Source organism: Aotus nancymaae, unplaced genomic scaffold (genome assembly GCF_030222135.1).
Source record: "Aotus nancymaae isolate 86718 unplaced genomic scaffold, 86718_ANA_hifiasm-v0.15.2.pri h1tg000012l, whole genome shotgun sequence".
In the NCBI taxonomy this organism is placed as follows: domain Eukaryota; kingdom Metazoa; phylum Chordata; class Mammalia; order Primates; family Aotidae; genus Aotus; species Aotus nancymaae.
The window spans coordinates 27,505,313-27,524,577 of record NW_026988423.1 but is presented as its reverse complement, the minus strand read 5'-3'; the positions used below and the strand labels follow the sequence as shown (position 1 = coordinate 27,524,577).

The following is a 19,265-nucleotide window of genomic DNA, read 5'->3' as shown; positions in this document are numbered from 1 at the left end:
AGATGGGGGCCTCACTATATTGCCCAGGGTGGTTTCGAACTGCTGGGTTCAAGCAATCCTCCCGACTTGGCCTCTCAAAGTGCTAGGACTACAGATGTGCTAGACCTGAGCCACCGCATCGGGTCTCTTCAGTTCTTACTACTATCATAATCTTTTTTTTTAGTCACATTTTGGACTTCAGGTCAAAGCATTCTGATTTCATTTAGATACCTACTTGCCAAAATCTTATTTTAAAGTCTTGCCAACATCCCTTCCTCCTTCCTCTCAATCTCTTCATCCGTATGGAATAGAATGCTCCCACTTCCTGGTGCATTGTAGTTTGGGGCCTAATTGATTTTGGTAATTAATTTGTTCTACCTGCTAGATCAGATGAAATCCTACCCATGCGCCCCAGGATTAGCACTTGGCTTTCTAACACCTCCTCTAATTATCTAATAGCATGGGTTGTGAGGATTCAGTCTCTATTAAAACACTTTTACTATTAGCTGTAGTGATTGGAATTGTGATGATGACTAGATTTCAATAAATTAGAGCTTAAAAATGGGGAGATGGGAGGGAAGTGGCTTCTTTTAATTTCCCTGAGTTTAACATCAATAATTAGAGCAATTTTCGGAGATGCGAGCTGAAATTACCCCTGCTGTGTTGTAGATGATCACCCTAATTTTAGCAAATTGACTCCAGGGAAATGAATGTGACAGATTAGAAAAAGACAAACAGAAAAAAAGCAAAAGATGGAAGGGATGGAAATGAAAGGAAAGAGTCTGGGAAAAGGAATGGGAAACAAAAACCTAGTACAATTATTTTGGGGGACTAGGGATGAAAAAAGTAACAGCAGAAATAGCAAACTGTGTGAGTGAAATGAGGAGAAAGTAAAGAAAATTTGAGGGGACATGGAGGATGGCACAAAGAGATGGCTCTGGACATATATACACAGACCAAATAACTTGACTAATGTAGACAAAACCCTCCTCCTGCCCACTGCCTATAACTGAGGCAAAGACTGTTTTGATGACCATCATCATTTTCTTTCTTTACTTTAATAATCCAGTAATCCCTCAGCCATAAACTTAAGTAGAACCTAGCAATTTGAAGTATCAGATGCCCGCCCTTTCTCCTCACTTCCTCCCTTCTCCTTTTGCCACCAAAATTATGGAAACTCTTAACACCCAGGCCGAAATGCCTAAATAAGTGCTTTATCCCTATTGCTTTGGGGCCTTTTAGTGCCTTCTCTGTAAAGAGGAGTTTGCTGGACCACAGAGACTTTTTCCTTTTAGCTTTCTTTTAAAAAACGACTGGGAACAAAGCAGCCCCTGCAGTGACGGGGCAGAAATTGAGGTCGAGAAACCTGGTAAGAACAAGAACCCTGTGGGCTCTGTTGTTCCCAGGCTTGGCCGATGGTATTCAGCACCGCGGACAGCTCCCCGCCCCGCCCCGAACCCCCCGCACCCTCCCCTCTGCCTCTGGCAGTCTCGTCATTGGCTCTCCCGGCTCCCGGCTCCCCTCTCCAAGCTGCCAATTTTCCAATCCAGAGACCCAACCTACCCAGGAGCTTGTCTTCTTACCTCTCCAGCGCCAGGGGTAGCCAAGGCCCGGGAGAGAGCAGCGAAGATTCAAGCCTCTAAGGGTGGCTGCCGGCTTTCGAGCAGGCTTGCAGCGACGCTGCCTGCGTCCTCCATCCACTTCGTCCCGGCCCTTGCCCTGTGGCAGGTGCTCCGCTCAAGATGAATCTCAACTTCACCTCTCCTCTACACCCGGCGTCTTCTCAGAGGCCCACATCCTTCTTCATCGAGGACATCCTGCTGCACAAGCCCAAGCCGCTGAGGGAGGTGGCCCCAGACCATTTCGCCAGCTCTCTGGCCTCTCGGGTGCCTCTGCTAGACTATGGCTACCCCCTCATGCCCACACCCACCCTCTTGGCTCCTCACGCCCATCACCCTCTGCATAAGGGAGACCACCACCACCCTTATTTCCTCACCACCTCGGGTAAGTAACAGAGGCCTCAAGGTATGGGCAGTGAGAGAGCAACCCTTCTAGCACAGAACCTAAGCCTGTGACGGAGCCATGGAAAGGTCAGACTGGCTCTGCCCAGCTTGGTGGCCTCCTTCTCTAAGTGACAGTGGAAGGCTGGGGATATGGCTGATGGCCTGTGAAGCTCCCTAGAGGCATGCCAGCCCACGGGGTTGATTCGTGATCCCTCTGCACTCTTTATAGCGGAGGATGTGTGCCTGGTCAAAAGGCAGCCTTTCAGACTTGACAGTACTCTTGGTGGGCAGTGCTCAGTTTCCCTGCTCGTGATCTTCCTGGCCACTTTGGTCTATCTCTCAATCCTGATTCTCTGCCTTTCCCCTCTCAGAGGGAGACCCTTGACCATCCCATCCCATGGACACAACTTTTCCTGCATAGAAGCTTGAAGAACTCTGGCCAGGCCAGCTCTCTTTTTCAGACACTGAGCATTTGCAGATACTGCTGGGTGCATAAAAGTGAATGAAGGTTTGGGATTCTCTGAGAATGAAAGGTTTGGGCTAGTCTGAATTAGAAAGGGTGAGGGAAAAAAGGGGGTAGGGATATACAGCTCTTTAACCCTCCTCACCCTCAACATCTAGCATTTAACTCACAATCTTAGTCTGGGATGCCCTCCTCTGCCCCAGCTGCCAGCATTGCTGGAGCCGGGTGCTAAAGTAATTTGATTTCTCTGGCCTGGCGAAAAGCAGGGACTATCAAAGTCTGTTTGGGACAGGAGGATGTGGGGAAAATACCCAGATTTTTTTCTGTCTCCGTCTGAAAGGCCACATCCATGGTTTTTTCTCTGGCGTTTCCAATCCAGCCAGAATAGAATAATTCGTTGAATCCAGATTCATGCCTCCGAGGTGGAAGCAACCATGGTCAGTGCAGGGGCTGGGGGTAGATAGGAGGCAGTTTGTGGGCGCTGGAATCCAGAACAAAGCCAAAAGTGTTTGTAAGGTGGTAAAACCCAGACTCCAGGGCACTCGAGTGGAGAGGCAGTGTTAAAGCCTGCTTCCACGTCCGCATCTGTGCACTGGCTTCACCACCCGCCGGTGACAGTCTATTCTCGGCTGTGCCGGTGGTCCACCGATACAGCAGTGGCCAAAGCCCGCGGTACCAGCACTACTTGCTGTTATGTTTATTTTCCCTGGGATTGGCCGATGTTGCTTGTGGCAGCTTCTGTCTGCTTGGTGCGTCTCAGACAGAGTCAAACCTGCGAAGGTCAGGAAAGACAAGTTCCCCGGACTCGGACAGGGAAAAGAGCCTCAACTCTTCTGCTTCGCTGGGCTTGGAGTCAGAGGGAAAGAATGAGAAAAAGAATGAGGACCAGATTAGATAGCGAGGTACCCAGCCAGGCCCCAAACAGACAAGGAGACGTGAGAGGTGGGAAATGTTCCTCTGTTCCCGTCTCTGGATAAGGCAGTTTTGCTCGGCTCCCTTTGGCTGCAGGGGTATGGAGGTGGCTTGGGAAACAGAAAGGTGTTTTTCACTGAGGTTTGGAGGCAAGATTATTCCACGCATCTACTAGCCCCAGAACAGCACTGAGTGTCATCAGGCGTCTGGGAGGATATGTTGGGGGCTGGGGACAGGACTACTCCTGGGCCATTTGACATTTGCAAAAAAAAAAAAAAAAAACTTCGCCAGGCGCAACCGAAGACTCTGAGCCTACGGAAGTCTCTCCAAGAAGACATTTTTAAACGGCCTCCGGATCTATTTTCCGATTTTCTTTTCTGTTTTATTTACTGTTTGTTGTTTGTATTTCTAGATGGCTTTCCAGATAAAGATCTCCAAGCGCTATTCTTGCGGCTTTTTTTCTTTCTTTTTTTTTTCTTTTTTGCCCCCTCTGCCCTGGATTTCTGAGAGAAAGGCTTGAGGGGCTTTGGGGCGAGCAGGAGACTGGCGGAGGCGAGCGGCAGAGGGAGGCACTGGGGACTAGAGGAGGGGTGGGGAGCCGAGCGGAGGTTGCTCTCCGGCGACCCCGGCTCTGCCCACTTGGTTGCTCTTCTCTCTGCAGGGATGCCCGTCCCAGCGCTGTTCCCCCACTCCCAGCACGCGGAGCTGCCGGGGAAGCACTGCCGCCGCCGCAAAGCCCGCACGGTTTTCTCTGACTCGCAGCTCTCGGGCTTGGAGAAGAGGTTCGAGATCCAGCGCTACCTGTCCACGCCAGAGCGAGTGGAGCTTGCCACGGCCCTCAGCCTGTCCGAGACGCAGGTGGGCGGGAGGAGAGGGGGGCCCTGATCTCCGCTTCGTTCCTCTCTCCCTTCAACTTTTAATACCTTCGGGACATTGTGGAGTAGGAATGGACCCTGCTGCCGCTTATTCTAGGCCTTTCCCAAGAGCCTTCGTAAAAGTACTGATAACCGATCGGGAGCGGTGGCTTGTACCTGTAATCCTAGCACTTTGGGAGGCCGAGGCGGGCGGATCACGAGGTCAGGAGTTCAAGACCAGCCTGGCCAATATGGTGAAACCCCGTCTCTACTGAAAATACAAAAATTAGCCGGGCTTGGTGGTGGGCGCCCGTAGTCCCAGCTACTCGGGAGGCTGAGGCAGGAGAATCGCTTGAACCGGGGAGGTGGAGGTTGCAGTGAGCCGAGATGGCTTCACTGTACCCCAGCCTGGGTGACAGAGTGAGACTCCGTCTCAAAACAACAACAAAAACTCAAAACCTCAGGTCATACTTACTCAAGCAAAATTTCTCGAGAGAAAACTCTGGAGAGGAAGGAAACACTCCTCAGGTGACTCTGATTATGACCTCCGAGTTAAGAACTCTCATTCCTACGCCTTCCTCACTCCTCTCCGGCCAGGCGTGGAACCCCGGGTCAGAGGTAAATGGTAAGAGTTTAGGCGAGTTCTTGTCCTGAGAGAAAGCCACACAAGGAAATTTTTCCCCCTTCTTATTTCAATGTCTTTCACACCGGCCAATGTTCACATGCACCTCCGCTCCAACCCCAACACACACACACTATGGTTTAAGCTCCCTCCCTGTTACCCTGTCCCGACTAGAAGAACGGTTTTATCTTTCTGCAACCTCAAAACTCCGTCCTCTCCTCCCCGTCTCTCATAGTCTCTACCCGGAACGCGTCTTGCTGTGAAATCATTAGCTCTGCCAAGCCCGGGTCTGATTTTCTCTCTGATGAGAACCAGGAGGTTCAATTCTCATCTTCCCGTGCAGGAGTCTTGCTGATCAGGTGGTTAGATGTCTCAAATCAGAGGAACATTAGCTGAGCGTAAAAAGACTTGCCCACGCAGCACTTACTACTAGTAGTTCTAATTAATAACATGCATAACTGCTAACCACCCATGTTAATCCCCATCATTATTTTTGGACAGTCACTCCTAAAAACTTTAGACTGTTTCTCATTCGGCCTAAGGCGATAACTTATGAGCAGTTGAGGCTATCACCGCTCTTACTTCATCGATAGACTGCGACCCATTTTCCTAAATCCCAGCAAACGCTTAGATTTGGAGGAATGACGTGATTTTATTTTTATCTCTCCGAAATCAGGTGAAAACGTGGTTCCAGAACCGGCGGATGAAGCATAAAAAGCAACTGCGGAAAAGCCAAGACGAACCCAAAGCACCAGACGGGCCAGAAAGCCCCGAGGGTAGTTCCCGCGGCTCAGAGGTCGCCGCCGCCGAGGCACGGCTGAGCCTGCCCGCCGGCCCCTTCCTGCTGACCGAGCCGGAGGACGAGGTGGACATTGGAGAGGAGGGGGAGCTGGGCCCTGGGCCGCACGTGCTCTGAGCCGCCAGGCTGGAGAGGGTAGTAGGCAGGGGAGGAGACTGCCGGGCAGAGAGCGGTTCCCTCCCAGACCGGAAGACTCAGACTCTAGTCTTTCGGCGAGCCTCGGAGATCCGTTCCTGGAAGACGAACAAAACCCACCTGTCCTCCAGGCCGGTGCGGAGCCAGCGCGGCCCGCGGCCGGACCTCCCGCCTTCCCTCTGGCCCTCCCGTCTCAGCCGTGCGCATTTTCCTGCGTCCGTCGTCCTTGGCCTCGGGGACCAGCCCAGTACCGCGTCCCAGACTGGAAATTGGGCTCTCGGCTGTTTTCTCCGATCATAGACCCCTTTCTCCCTCGCCTCAGCCACTTGCCCCCAGCTCTGTTCTTTCCTCTCCACACCAACTCCTTGCCCTTTCTTGGGCAGTCCGTTTGGCTGCAAAGGTACCAGGTTTCTGGGGCCTCCGCTTCTCCGGGATCCAGATAGAACCACAATCTGATCTTTAAAACGTCCAGTGTCAGGACAGACTATTGCGCTGCTCGTCACTAACCTCCCACTCGCCCCCATCCCCCCATCCGCCAAGCCCCATCTCTCTCTGACTCAAATACTAAGGCGCTCCCTCCTTCTCTGGGCGGCGATTCCAGCCTCTCTCGTCCCTGTTCTCCCCAGGAGCTCGCGGTTCTGCATGCTGGCACCCTCTCTGAGCTTGTGGCCCCCAGACGCAGACGCCCCTTACACCCTCCCTCCCGCGTACTGCGCGGTGCCAGCGCGCGGGGGGAGGGAAACTTGGGTACGGAAAACCCCTAGAGTAATTTCTGCTTCCCGAACTTGCGCTCCTGTCGGGCAAAGGTTCCACGTTCCACGGGCCACTGATATTTTTAAAGTGAGTGTTTGTTGGGTTGTGTGTGGAAATACTCATTCTCAGTGCATTTTAGGAAATACGGCATTTTATCAAGATGAAGGCCAAAGGGGAATACGCTTAATAGCCTTATGATTAAGACTAAAGGCTTTCCGGGCGTGCACCTATTTGGGGACTAGTGGGGTGAGGGTCTGATTGCCTTTGCGCTTTACCCCTCTGCTTTTCCCCTGGGAGTTCTCTTGTTCTTTTACTGGGTTTGCAGTCTCTTAGATAATGAAAGGCTCGCCGGGCAAAACTGGGAGTGATAACGCGTTTCGGGGAATGGTTTGTTACCGCGTTCTCCTACGGGCACGCCCTCTCCCCTCTGCCCTAGGCAGTTTCCTAGTCCCTGTAGAAATGAACTTGCGAATAACCTTTCATTAACAGATTCCCTCCTTCTTACTCCAATTTTTATGTTTCTAATCGTTTGATTAATAGTCTTGAGTTCTATCTACATGGAAAAGTGGCTCTGGTATTTTGTGACTCTGAAATGCTGAAGGGACAGAGATGTATGTATTGATATTTGGAGTCTGAAACTATGCTACCGGATTGTGTGACGACCCTACACACTCAGTACACATATCAAATATAGCAGCTGAGCCAGAGGCACTCTCACCTTCCGATTCTTTTGCTTCTTGTGTCTTTAGGTAAGTGAGCCCAGGAAAGCTGGAAAAGAATGAGTAGGACTGGGTGGAATCCTGACCCTTGGGTTCTAATTAATAGTAATTATGTAAGCCACAGTGGGTGTGAGCATGGGCTAATCCTTTTGTTTTCTTTTTTTCTCCCATATGGGGGTGAATCCTAAAGATCATTTTAGGTCTAAGTTCTATACTTCCGTGAATGTAGCAGGAGGCCTTTTCATTTTTCTGCAATAGACTTGTTGGGGAAACATCCCAGGTAAAGATAAGTGTCGGAGTGACAGCTTATCCAAGTGCATCACTTAGGAGGCAAAATTATTGCTTTTAAAACATAAGCATTGTATATAACCTTATGGATTTTCCAAAGTGCTCTGTAATCAATCAATGATCTTGTGAGTCACAGATGACATGGGTATTTTTCTCTTTCATAGATGAGGAAATTGAGACTTAGCAAGATTGAAGGATTTACTCATGAAATCAGGACTAAGTAACAGCCAAGAAAGGATAAAAAAGTCTCTCTGATTCCTTGTTCACTTCTTTTCTCATGGAATTTATTTATTTATTTTTCTTGACAACAATGCATCGATTGGCCTTTTGTCTCTATCGCTTTATAAGAACACCTCTCTCATTTCTTTAGATTACACAAACTAAAGATTGTGGCTATTAAAAACAAATCTATGCTCAGATTTCTCTCCCCTTCCCTTGTTCAGATAATGACACTACTGTTTTAAGACAGAAGATTTTGGCAAATGCTTTGCAATAAGACCAAAGACTTGGTGGAAAAAAAAGTGATTTGTGACTGAGAATGCTCTTGGTAACTTGGAAGGGAAATTGTGTATCCCTTGTGTACAGGGATACTATTATACAAGATTATGGAGCCAAGGGAAAAATCGAATTCTTCTAATCCCAGGAAGAACAACTACTAAACAAGAGTTTGAAAGAATCTAAAGTGAGTAGAAAAACTATTTGGGCAAAAGAGTGTGTGTGTGTGTTGTGCATGCGTGTGTGTGTGTGTGTGTGTAAATTAGATGGTGAACCCAAACTCAAAAGTACCAGGTATTTCTGTCTTCTGCTTTCACAACATCTTGTCAAGGGCTTGTTCTGAGTCTAACAGAAGCGGATTGGGTGTATTTCATGATCTTTTTATCTTAGAAAAGCAGGTAAATAGGAAAGCTGTTAGTATATGCACAGCTCTGCCTGATTGGAGGCAGGATGAGTCCTGGAGCCCAGGGACTAGTTAGGAAGATACTCATTCCTCCTTACCCTGGTCCTCCCCTGTGGTGGTTTCTTGGTGGATTAATTAGCAAGGGAAGAGGTGAGCACTGTGGCACCAGCCACACCAACTATGGCACAGTTTTCTTATCAAAAAAATCCCCTGAAATTGATGACAAACAATCCAAAAGCAAAGTTCTCCTAGTTTTATTTATTTTTATGTTTATATAGTGAGTTAGTTATAGTGGTAGAGGATAGGCACAATTTAGTATCAATTTAATGTAACATGGCAGCACTTTTTGGTTTTGGCTTTCAATAATGATCAAAGCTTCCGTAAGCTGAAAAAGTATTTTGTCTGAATAACCCAGGCTTTTGCCTCAACTCAGTTTCACTGGTGGTAAGCATCTGGTGAAACTATGTTTATTATGATGTACTAAAGGAAGACATTCAGAGGTCTAATTTTGAAGAAGCAAAAACATCACAAAATACCCAAGGTGGGGAAGTCATTTTAGATCTAATCTCACATGTCATAAATAATTTGTTCTGTACTTGTTGGAATGCACTGTTTATGATGGACTTTATTTCATAGATTCTTAGAGAGGGATTCCTGATATTTCTGCTCACATGATGTGAAAACATAAGAAATGGACAACATAGCATGCAGCCCAGTTTTAGCTGATGGTAGCACTAAGAAATGCTGGACTGGAGTCCATGACACCGCTTCAAAAGATAGAGGGCTGGCTTTCATTGATGTATTTGATAATTAGATAGAGAGAGATGTGAAGGCACAGTGCAAGCAGAATGCTTTCTGGTGCTAAGAGAATTGTGCAATAAACATATTTAGTTGAAGCAGTGACTCCCTGGTCTTCCTGGATTGGGTTCAATATATGTGAAACATAACAAGTTAATTGACATATTTTATATATTTTTGGCATCATGTTTCAAAGAGAATATTGACAAGCTAAAACTCACCCAGTACACAGGAACCTGGATAGTAAAGGGTGTGGAAAATAACAAATAAAGAAGTGTGAGCTTTTTAGCTTAGAGGAGCAAAGCTTTGGGGGAGAAGTGGGGAAGGGGCTTCAGCTATGGTAGTTGTATTTGAATGGTTATGGGGCTATTAAGCATGAAGAGGTATATCTATTCTGCCATGCTAACAGATGATAGAACAAGAATCAGTGGGTGGTTCCAGGAAAGCAGATTCTGGAACAACATTTAAGGACAGGCATTGTGCTGTACATCAATAGAACAGGACCAGTCCACAAAACACTGAGTATCTTTTCACTAGAAATTCCAGAGGCTGGAAGACAAAACATAAGGGATTCTCTATTATGGATTTCTCCGTTAGTGGGAGATTGGGCTAGATATCCTGTATGGTTCTTTCTACCTGTTAAGATCCTAATCTTTTTTCCGGAAGTTATTAATTTTTTTAAGCTCAAAAAGATTTCAGTTTCTATGCTTTAATTTAAACACATATATCCACAGCAATTAGAAGTTTTAAGGGAAACAACAAAGAGAGGAAAAGGATATTTATTAAAGAATTTTTAACATCTCATTCAAGGAAGTCAGTGAGAACAAAGTGATGTTCCACTAAGTCAAGGACAAAGATACAGTCAGAAAGAAATTGTCAGCATTAAAAGAGACATTTGACAAAATCTGAGCCCTTCATTTTATAAACTGGAGAAATTAAGGCCCAGATATAGTGGTGAGTGCTTTGCCAATGTCACATAGACAGTGGCGAAATTAAGACGAAGTCAACGTTAATTATTATACCTTACAATTACTCATGTTGTGATAAAAGTGATTGTGGGGCTATTGTCATTGTAGCATGTGGAGAAGATTTTCGTAGCAATTTGATATATAAATTTTTAACACTGTAGCTAGAAATTATCTAGTAAACTCTTAGATTGACTTTTGGAAAATCTTCTGATTAAGAACCATCTGAAAGTTGAATGAGCTTTCCTGAAGGAACTAAATCCCTTAGCCCTATTAAGCCCTATTTAGAAAATATTCCTATAACCAATCGGATGAGCTAGGTGATTTCTTAGCTATCTTAAATTTCTACATTTCCCTACTATAAAAATTTTGACCAGATCTCTTTTAGTTAGAGATGAGGCAACTGACAGAGACATTGACTTGTCTGAAGTCATACAGCCTGTTAGTCAGGCAAGTTATGGAATTAATGCATCTAACGGTCAGAGATAATGCCAATCATATTTAGGAGTGAGATGAAAATTCGGAATGGTTCTTGTGTTTTCTTTCTTATTGTATTTTCTGGTTGTAACCCCCCTCCCAATGATACATTTCTTTTCCATTTTATTTATGCCTATTCTCTTGAGAATTCCCAGTGTGTACCCTGATAACCTTTCCTCCATGATTTCATTTATAAGAATTCCACGAGCCTTCTCTTTTACTCTATAGTATCAGGTAACCACATCAGATTCAGCATGATGGATGGCTTGGCTTAGAGAGTAAGTTCTTTTTTTTTTTTTTTTTTTTTTTGAGACACAGTCTCAGTCACCCAGGCTAGAGTGCAGTGGTGCAATATTGGCTCACTGCAAGCTCAGCTCACTGCAACCTCTGCCTCCTGGGTTCTGACGATTCTCATGCCTCAGCCTCCTGAATAGCTAAGATTAGAGGTGTGTGACACCATGCCCAGCTTATTTTATTTTTTTGAGACAGAGTCTCACTCTGTCGCCCAGGCTAAAGTGCAGTGGTGCAATGCAATCTTGGCTCACTACAACCTCTGCTTCCCAGGTTCAAGCGATTCTCATGCCTCAGCCTCCTGAATAGCTGGGATCATAGGCACACAACACTATACCTGACTTGTGTGTGTGTGTGTGTGTGTGTGTATGTGTGTGTGTGTGTGTGTGTGTTATATTTTTAGTAGAGACCAGGTTTCACCACTTCTGGCTAATTTTTGCATTTTTAGTAGAGAGAGTTTCACCATGTTGGTGAGGTTGCTCTCGAACTCCTGACCTCAGGTAATCCATCTGCCTGGGCCTCCCAAAGTGTTGGGATTACAGATGTGAGCCACCACGCCTGGCCCTAATTTTTGTATTTTTGATAGAGATGGAGTTTCACCATGTTGGCCAGGCTGGTCTCTAATTCTTGGCCTCAAGTGATCCGCCTGCCTCTGCCTCACAAAGTGCTGGGATTACAGGCATGAGCCACTGTGCCCTACTGATGCTTAAATTCTTATTTTACTTTTATCAATGATAACATTATTTCTCTAATTTGGCATCTGAAAAATTGAGGTGAGTGCCCTATGAATCAGTTTAGAATGGTGAGGGGAAGAGATAAGAACCATGAAAGTACCTACTGTGAGATCTTGGATGAAAAGACCTAGAGGAAGATAATGAATTACAATATAGATCTGAACATGATACCAGTGACAAACGTGATTTGTTCCAAACATCAGAGGACTACAACTGTTACAACATGTTTTATTAAAAGGTATTAGTCTTGGGCCTCATCACATCATTACAAAGGAGTTATGTCTCTTTCAATATATTTTATTTTTTAAAATAACTTCATCTTATTTTCTCTTCGTCTGTCATTGTTCTACCTCTTGGGCTAAGAGAGGATGTGTAAGCCCTGAATGAAATAGGATTCAGAGCCTTCACTGAGGATGTTTCCTTTAGAAGGGTCCTTTCCTCCCCCTTTACCTATCCAACCCTCATCTAGCCCCGGGGATTTCTGCTGAAGTTTTTACAAAACTTAAAAAAAGATATGATGATCTGGGTGTGGTGGCTCATGCCTGTAATCCTAGCACTTTGGGAGGCTGAGGTGGGTGGATCACTTGAGGTCAAGAGTTTGAGATCAGTCTGGCCAACATGGTGAAACTCTTGTCTCTACTAAAAATACAAAAATTAGCCAGAAGTGGTGGTGCACGCCTGTAATCCCAGCTACTTGGGAGGCTGAGGAAGGAGAATTGATTGAACCTGGGAGATGGAGGTTGCAGTGAGCCAAGATCTCGCTGCTGCACTCCAGCCTGGGCAACAGAGCAAGATTCTGTCTCAAAAAAGAGACATGATGAATATCTCTTTAAGATAAGAATAAGATTTGTTTAAAAATATTGACTAATGTAATCTTTGGGCATTAGCTGAACGTTTCTAACACCTATTGTCACCCTCGTCTCCATGGCTATATAATGGAGTAATTAAGTGTAGTTACCAAATTCAAGCTAGAAGTTAAAGAATGGCTAAATAGTCTTTATTTCTCCTCAGTGCTTGACCTGGGATTGGAAATAGGCTGTGGAAAACAATGGGTATAGGATAGAAGGGTGGCTCCTTATCCTGAGTTTCAAATGAGTATAATTTACATGCTATGAGCAAAAACCAAATACTGTATGCTTGCTCTGCTCTTTTTCCATCTATTTTTTCTTCTTCCCTTCCTGAGTTCTTTATTTTTAATTTTAAGGTTTAGGGTTTTATCACTATGCACATTGTTTAAAGAGTCAAATAGTCCCATGAGTTTTATGAGGATTATTTTTAAAAAGAGCAGTCCTGTGCCCCTTTTCTTATTTTCTTGACTACAGAGACAACCACTTTCCATTTTTGGCTGATAATTTTGGCATTTATCTCCATGTTTCTAAATTGTCACTGAATTGCTGTTTTTTTAAAAAAATTTCTATTTAAGGAATCATCTAGTACTTCACACTATAAAAGGTAAAAATTTCATTTTCTTTCTATTGCCTATTTCTATTTCTCCCCTATTCCCAACACATATATGCACCCTTTCTGTCCTTCTACCATAATTTTGGTTAGACCATTGTGTTTTTGTAAAATTTTTATTTATTTATTTATTTTGAGACAGAGTCTGGCTCTGTCGTCCAGGCTACAGTGCAGTGGCACGATCTTGGCTCACTGCAACCTCTGCCTTCCAGGTTCAAGTGATTCTCTTGCCTCAACTTCCTGAGAAGCTGGTTGCACCACCATACCCAACTAATTATTGTATTTTTAGTAGAGACAGGGTTTCACCATGTTGGCCAGGCTGGTCTCGAACTCCTGACCTCACATGATCTGCCTGCTTCAGCCTCCCAAAGTGCTGGGATTACAAGAGTGAACCACCGCACCCGGCCTTGACCATTGTTGTGATGTATACATGCAATTCTCAGCTAAGCCAGGTAATCAATGACTTTTCTGTGAGTCTTTTTGCTTTCCTTGGAATCAATACTTATTTTATGATTCTTAATTTTAAGTACTTATGACTAATTTATTCCCAAACTTTTTGCCATTTGTCTATATCACACTCTCAAGATACTCACAAATTCCTAACATTTAATTTTCCTGAACAAACCTCTCCCAGAACCTTCTGATCTGCTCCACTCTGGATTCTATGTAAATGGCTCTCCCTTCCTAATCATCTTGGGGATTCCTTTAATTTCACTGAAGTTTACTCTTATTTGCCGTATCTTTTTATTTCTTAGTTTACTCTCTCATTTTGGCGGAGCACAGTCTACTGTAGTTTCTTGACAATTGGTACATGAGAGGTAAATGTTTGAATATCATCCTTATCTCAAAAATATTTATCCTAATTTCATGCTTTGTTAGTAATTTGGCTAAATAAAGCATTCTAAGTTGGAAATCATTTTTGAATACTTTTGAATACACCACTCCACTGACTTTTAGCTTCCAATTGCTATTGCGAAGTCTAAAACTACTTTGATTCTTAATTTTTTTGTGTGTTCTATGTATTCATTTATTTTCCTTTTTGGAAACCTGTAGGATACTTTCTTTGTAGCCAGTATGCTGAAAGTTTACAAGTATATGCCTTGCTTTGGGTTTATTTTCATCCATTGTTCCAGATAGTCAATAAACTCTTTAAGTCTGAAAATACATTTTTTCTTCAGTTATGGGGAGTACTCTTGAATTCTTTAATGATTTCTATAGATCTCCTGTTATTTGGATTTCTGCCCCCTGGATTTATCCTCTACATTGCTAATCTCTTATCTCCTATTTTCTATCCCTTTGCCTTTTTTTCTCTGATTTTTGGAAAAATTCCTCAATGTTGTCTTCTAACCTTATTTTTGTGTTTTAAATTTTTTGACTCTAATTCTGATTCCCAAGATCTCTTAATTTTCTTGACCGCCTCCTTTTTTTTTGAGATGGAGTTTTTGCTCTTCTTACCCAGACTGGAGTGCAATGGCGCGATCTCGGCTCACCGCAACCTCCGCCTCCTAGGTTCAGGCAATTCTCCTGCCTCAGCCTCCTGAGTAGCTGGGATTACAGGCACGCGCCACTATGCCCAGCTAATTTTTTGTATTTTTTTTTTTTTTAGTAGAGACGGGGTTTCACCATGTTGACCAGGATGGTCTCAATCTCTTGACCTTGTGATCCACCCGCCTCGGCCTCCCAAAGTGCTGGGATTACAGGCGTGAGCCACCGCGCCCAGCCCAGTCCGCCTCCTTTTTAAAATGGTCGTGTGTCATATCCTCAGACGTTTGGAAATTCTTGGTTGCCTGCTCATATTTAAGTGAGAGGCTAGAAAGCTGATAGGAAACTATAGTACATGGGTGGGACTTGCTGACTGTGAGGTTTAACTAAGGTAACAAGATTGGGGTCTTTAGTTGGAAAACCTCTGAAGTCAGGATTTTTAGGTCTTTTCTTTTAGACTGATCAGATTCCCCAAAGAAGAACTTTTCAAATTCCTGCTTGTAGGATAAAGTCCCAACGTTCTGGGAGCCAAAAGGAAGAAGACCAGAGGTTTCTGTATTTACAATGCACATGTCCGCTATTGACTCTTTTATCAATACTGTGTATCCTCAGTATAACCAGTTGTCCCTGACTCCAAAAATACTAGGGCAGTGTCTTTTACTGGGGCAGTGGAGGGGCTGTGCATGGCTGTGTGGGAATTGAGGAAAGTATTTACAGGTGTAACTGCTCTTAAACTGACTTTCATGAAGTCACCCTTCATTAGCCGCGCCCCCCCCCCCCCACCATATCCATTCATTCTTACTTCAAGAGGTAACTGACACCATCAATTCCTGAACATTTTGGGTATTCTAGAGTGTAAGTTAGATTGATTCTTGGCTTTCCTATTGCTACCTTAGAATTTAGTATTTTTGAGAAATCTGATATTCCATGAAAATGTAAAAAGAAAAATAATTTAGTGGTTTTTTTTGATCTGCTAATTCTTTTAAACAATTCATTCATTTGTTTTCCAGTTTTCAAAATGTTGTTACTATTGTTCCTCCTCCTGTTCTCCCTGTTCTCATATGTTTATGCCATTTAAAAACCGTCACTGATTTTAGGAGGACTCATCAAGGGAATGAAATAGGGGTGTGTGTGTGTGTGTGTGTGTGTGTGTGTGTGTGTGTGTGTGTGTGTTCAATATACCATATTTATCCAGAAGTCCCATAATTTGAATTTTCTGTTATTTTATTTTGGCATTTACAGTGAGTGATGGAGGTACTGATCTTTTACCTTGACATTTCTTTTATGTAACTGAATTGTTGAGGTACAAAAGAATGGCATTATCACTGGAAGAGATTAAAAGGCTGATTTCCTTGACAAAACACAGAATAGCCCATCTACTTCATATTAAGTGATGCAATACCAATGGCTTGGGCTCTGCCTGGTTGAGAGCATTGGAAGTTAGAGTTAGTTCTTAAGAATCTTTGTCTGTGGAAGGTTCTGAAGAGCTCTACCAGATATTCTTATACATTTCAAGGTGAGGAAATTTATATTATTTCATTTTCCTTTGTCTCAGATTAATTTAAAACCTAGGTTCCCTAACTGCTGGAGGAGAGGGGAGAAACAGAAAGGATGAAGACAGAAAGCAAGACAAAGATACAGATACACAAATAGACACGTACAGACACACGCATGTACAGGTCTCTAAAGAGCATGATGCACACGGGACAGGACGAATTGGGAGGTGATCAATTAAGACATTAAGTGTTTTGTAACACATGGATGCATCTGCATTTTGCCCTGAGAACAAGGGCCATCAGCTCATTTTCAGAGGGCTGCTGCCTTCTGCAGCTTACTCCTCAGATCAAAGCAAAACTGTCTGCTTGCATTTTCCAATCAGAATAGGGATGCTAATTTATACTCCTTAATGTGTGATGGTAAGAGACTCCTTCAATTAACTGAATTCTATAGCCAGCAAAATAAAAGGTATACAAAGAGGCGCAGGCTGGAAGAGCTGAAATTCTCATTAAATCAAAAGGTCCAGTATTCATTACCTCGCGCATCTGAGGCTAAACACTAAATATTGGGATCATCAAAGGAGGTTTAATGGGTTAAATTGAGAATATAATCTAATTAAAATATTAGGCATGGCTAAATAGTTCTTTGATATTCATCTAAAGGTTTCATTAAAAATAGGTGCTTGAGGTTTGTATCATAGATTATTAATTTTAAGCAGAGACAACAAATTTGGGAACCTCATCAGCACAACTTCAAAGTGTCACCATTGTGTGGAAGCGAGGGAAATGGGAAAAGACATCACTGCCAGGTAACAGGGTGGAGATATGATATGAGGCAGGGCCAACCAAGCTTCATGATAATGATTTTGATCGTTGTCTGGATGATTAAAAAAAATAAAATGTAAGATTAATTTGGGAGATGATTTTGCCACAGAGGGAAGAGTACAACATAGAGATCTGCCCTGGTTTTATTCAGTGTGTTTTTGACTTCCTTGCTCTGTGTACACAGCTTCCTAAAGGATGGCTGATCATATTTTCTGGGTTTTAAATTTTGGATAGTTATTTCCCCTACTATGAAATTTGAGCCATAGGGATACCTAGCATTAAAGCTTGAGACCCTAATGACAGAGGGTGCCCTGAGTAGCCCGTTTAGCAGCCCCAGTATCAGTGCTGGTCTCTACAAGCTGCCAATTCAGCCAAGGGTATTTATGAAATCTTTATTAGAGATTGCCAAGGCTCCACTAAATACATTTGCCTGGAATGCTCACATCATTGTAAACCTCTCAACCTGTTAGAGCTATTTAATAGCGGAAGACCATTTATTCAGCTTATTGAAAATTAATTACTTACATTGCCCAGGTTTGCAAGGGGGAAATGAAAAGGCAATGGAGAGGCAGCAAGGGAGATAACCGAACACTTTTTTCCTTTCTTCATATTTTCCAGAGCCCCTACATTGAGAGGTAGAGAGAGCTGAAAATATTATTTGTTTTGTATCTTATTGTGTCTTGCAATGTGTTGTCTAACATTTTGGAAAAGTGTCAACTTTCCAGTTATTTTACTGAGCCAAAAGTAAATAATCAAACATGAAAAGTAGGAGTGTTTCAGACTGAGTAGTAATTTAGAGACTTTGAAGAATGAATGAATGAATGAATGAAGTCTCCCATCTGAAGCCTTTTGCTTTCCATTGGCCAGGTGTTTGCTTAGGAAATTGGGACATTTTATGTTTTCTCTGTCCCTTTGTGAGATAGATGTGTGGTTTTGCTTAATGAAGCTACAGGCTATGAAGAAGCAAACACCGCACTTAGTCTGGAGGCAGTAGGGTGACGAGGACAGTGCTGAGCATCAGATTTTCAGCTTCTGGGATCCTCCTTCAATATATTTCAAAAAGTGGAATAAACATCTAAATATAAATTTTTATTAGAACATATGTCCTTGCTTTTATTTTGTCTTTATAGTATGGAAATAATATTATATTGACCATATCTTGTAATCACTGATGTAGGGAGAACAAGCACAATGGATAAACAAAATCCACAGTCATTCAAAAATTTCACTTCACGCTACAGTTTTAAATCCTTTCCTGACCAGGGAAACAACTAAAGAGGAAAATGGAGCATTTCTGTATCTTTATGTCTCCCCGTTTTTACCCATTGGGAATAGAAATCATGGAAACACAGTTAGCATTAGGGAGGAGAATTCCTATAGTCACCCTATGAATACTTGACTGTCAGAATGAAATGTATATTCTTCAAGTCTTATCCTTACTCTAACAGGAAAAGGCAATCTTAAAAAAGGCATAATTAGGAAAGCAACCCTGATTTTTACTTAAGAACTTTACATTTTCTAATGCCACTTCTAACATAATGGTAACAGACATATTTCAAAGCACATCTTGGGATAGAATTAGCGAAACTTGCCTTGATATCTGCAGACTATCACCCACATCCAATTCATTTTCTGCTATTTTTCAATAAGTAATTAAAGAAGAATCCCCTCTGAGTTATCTAGTCTGCTATTGTGGGCCATTTGCTATCAACTCAAAGTTCTCAATTAGCTCCAGTGTTGTTATAATTACTGGACGTGTTTTCAAACAACTCCCAGTTAATAACTGTTGGGATGAAGAGTCATTTTCTCACTGTAGACTAGACTGTGCACGTTCATGCTTGCTGTGATGTTTTGACAATGATTCATTAACCAATAATAAGGCCCCAATTGGAACCATTAGGCATCAGTGCCTTTGCTAGGCTTACCTTTTATTTTGTTTCTCAATATTGTCTTTTCTTGACTTGGTTTCTGGATAACTCCCAAGAGACTCCTTACTATACAAAACAATATCATGGAGACAGCTGTCATTAAATTCAGCTACTTGTAAAAAAAAAAAAAAAGCTCCCTTTAAGAGGATGCTTTTGTTGGAAACTCAAGATGGAAAAACACAATTAAAAGGAGGCTTTAATAAGAGAGAATACATGGTTTAAACATCCTTTATTTGCAGCAGTTTACAGAGATTAGGCAGATTAGGTACTATGTCTTTCAATGGCATGGCTATAATGTCTAGTCAAATACAGGTGTTCCATCATTACATCACTCAAGTTTGAAGCTTTTTGTTTTCTAATTGGCAGATTATTTTTTGCTTTTGAAT

The 19,265-nt window shown here is 43.1% G+C and overlaps 1 protein-coding gene across 1 annotated transcript; it reads left to right on the top strand.

Annotated features, from left to right (window-relative positions):
- The first annotated feature begins 1,552 nt into the window (after positions 1-1,552).
- BSX (brain specific homeobox) lies at positions 1,553-5,828 on the top strand. The gene is made up of 3 exons (XM_012470657.2): positions 1,553-1,983; positions 4,019-4,215; positions 5,510-5,828. The coding sequence occupies exons 1-3, from the start codon at positions 1,722-1,724 to the stop codon at positions 5,747-5,749; spliced, it is 699 nt and encodes a 232-aa protein (XP_012326080.1). The 5' UTR covers positions 1,553-1,721; the 3' UTR covers positions 5,750-5,828.
- Positions 5,829-19,265: the final 13,437 nt, after the last annotated feature.

What these genes read in the sequence shown, in the direction of transcription:
- BSX (XM_012470657.2), top strand. Translation starts at nt 1,722, where the DNA reads ATGAATCTCAACTTCACCTCTCCTCTACACCCGGCGTCTTCTCAGAGG. An exon ending in TTATTTCCTCACCACCTCGG is followed by an intron (nt 1,984 to 4,018) that starts GTAAGTAACAGA and finishes TTCTCTCTGCAG; the next exon opens with GGATGCCCGTCCCAGCGCTG. An exon ending in TCAGCCTGTCCGAGACGCAG is followed by an intron (nt 4,216 to 5,509) that starts GTGGGCGGGAGG and finishes CTCCGAAATCAG; the next exon opens with GTGAAAACGTGGTTCCAGAA.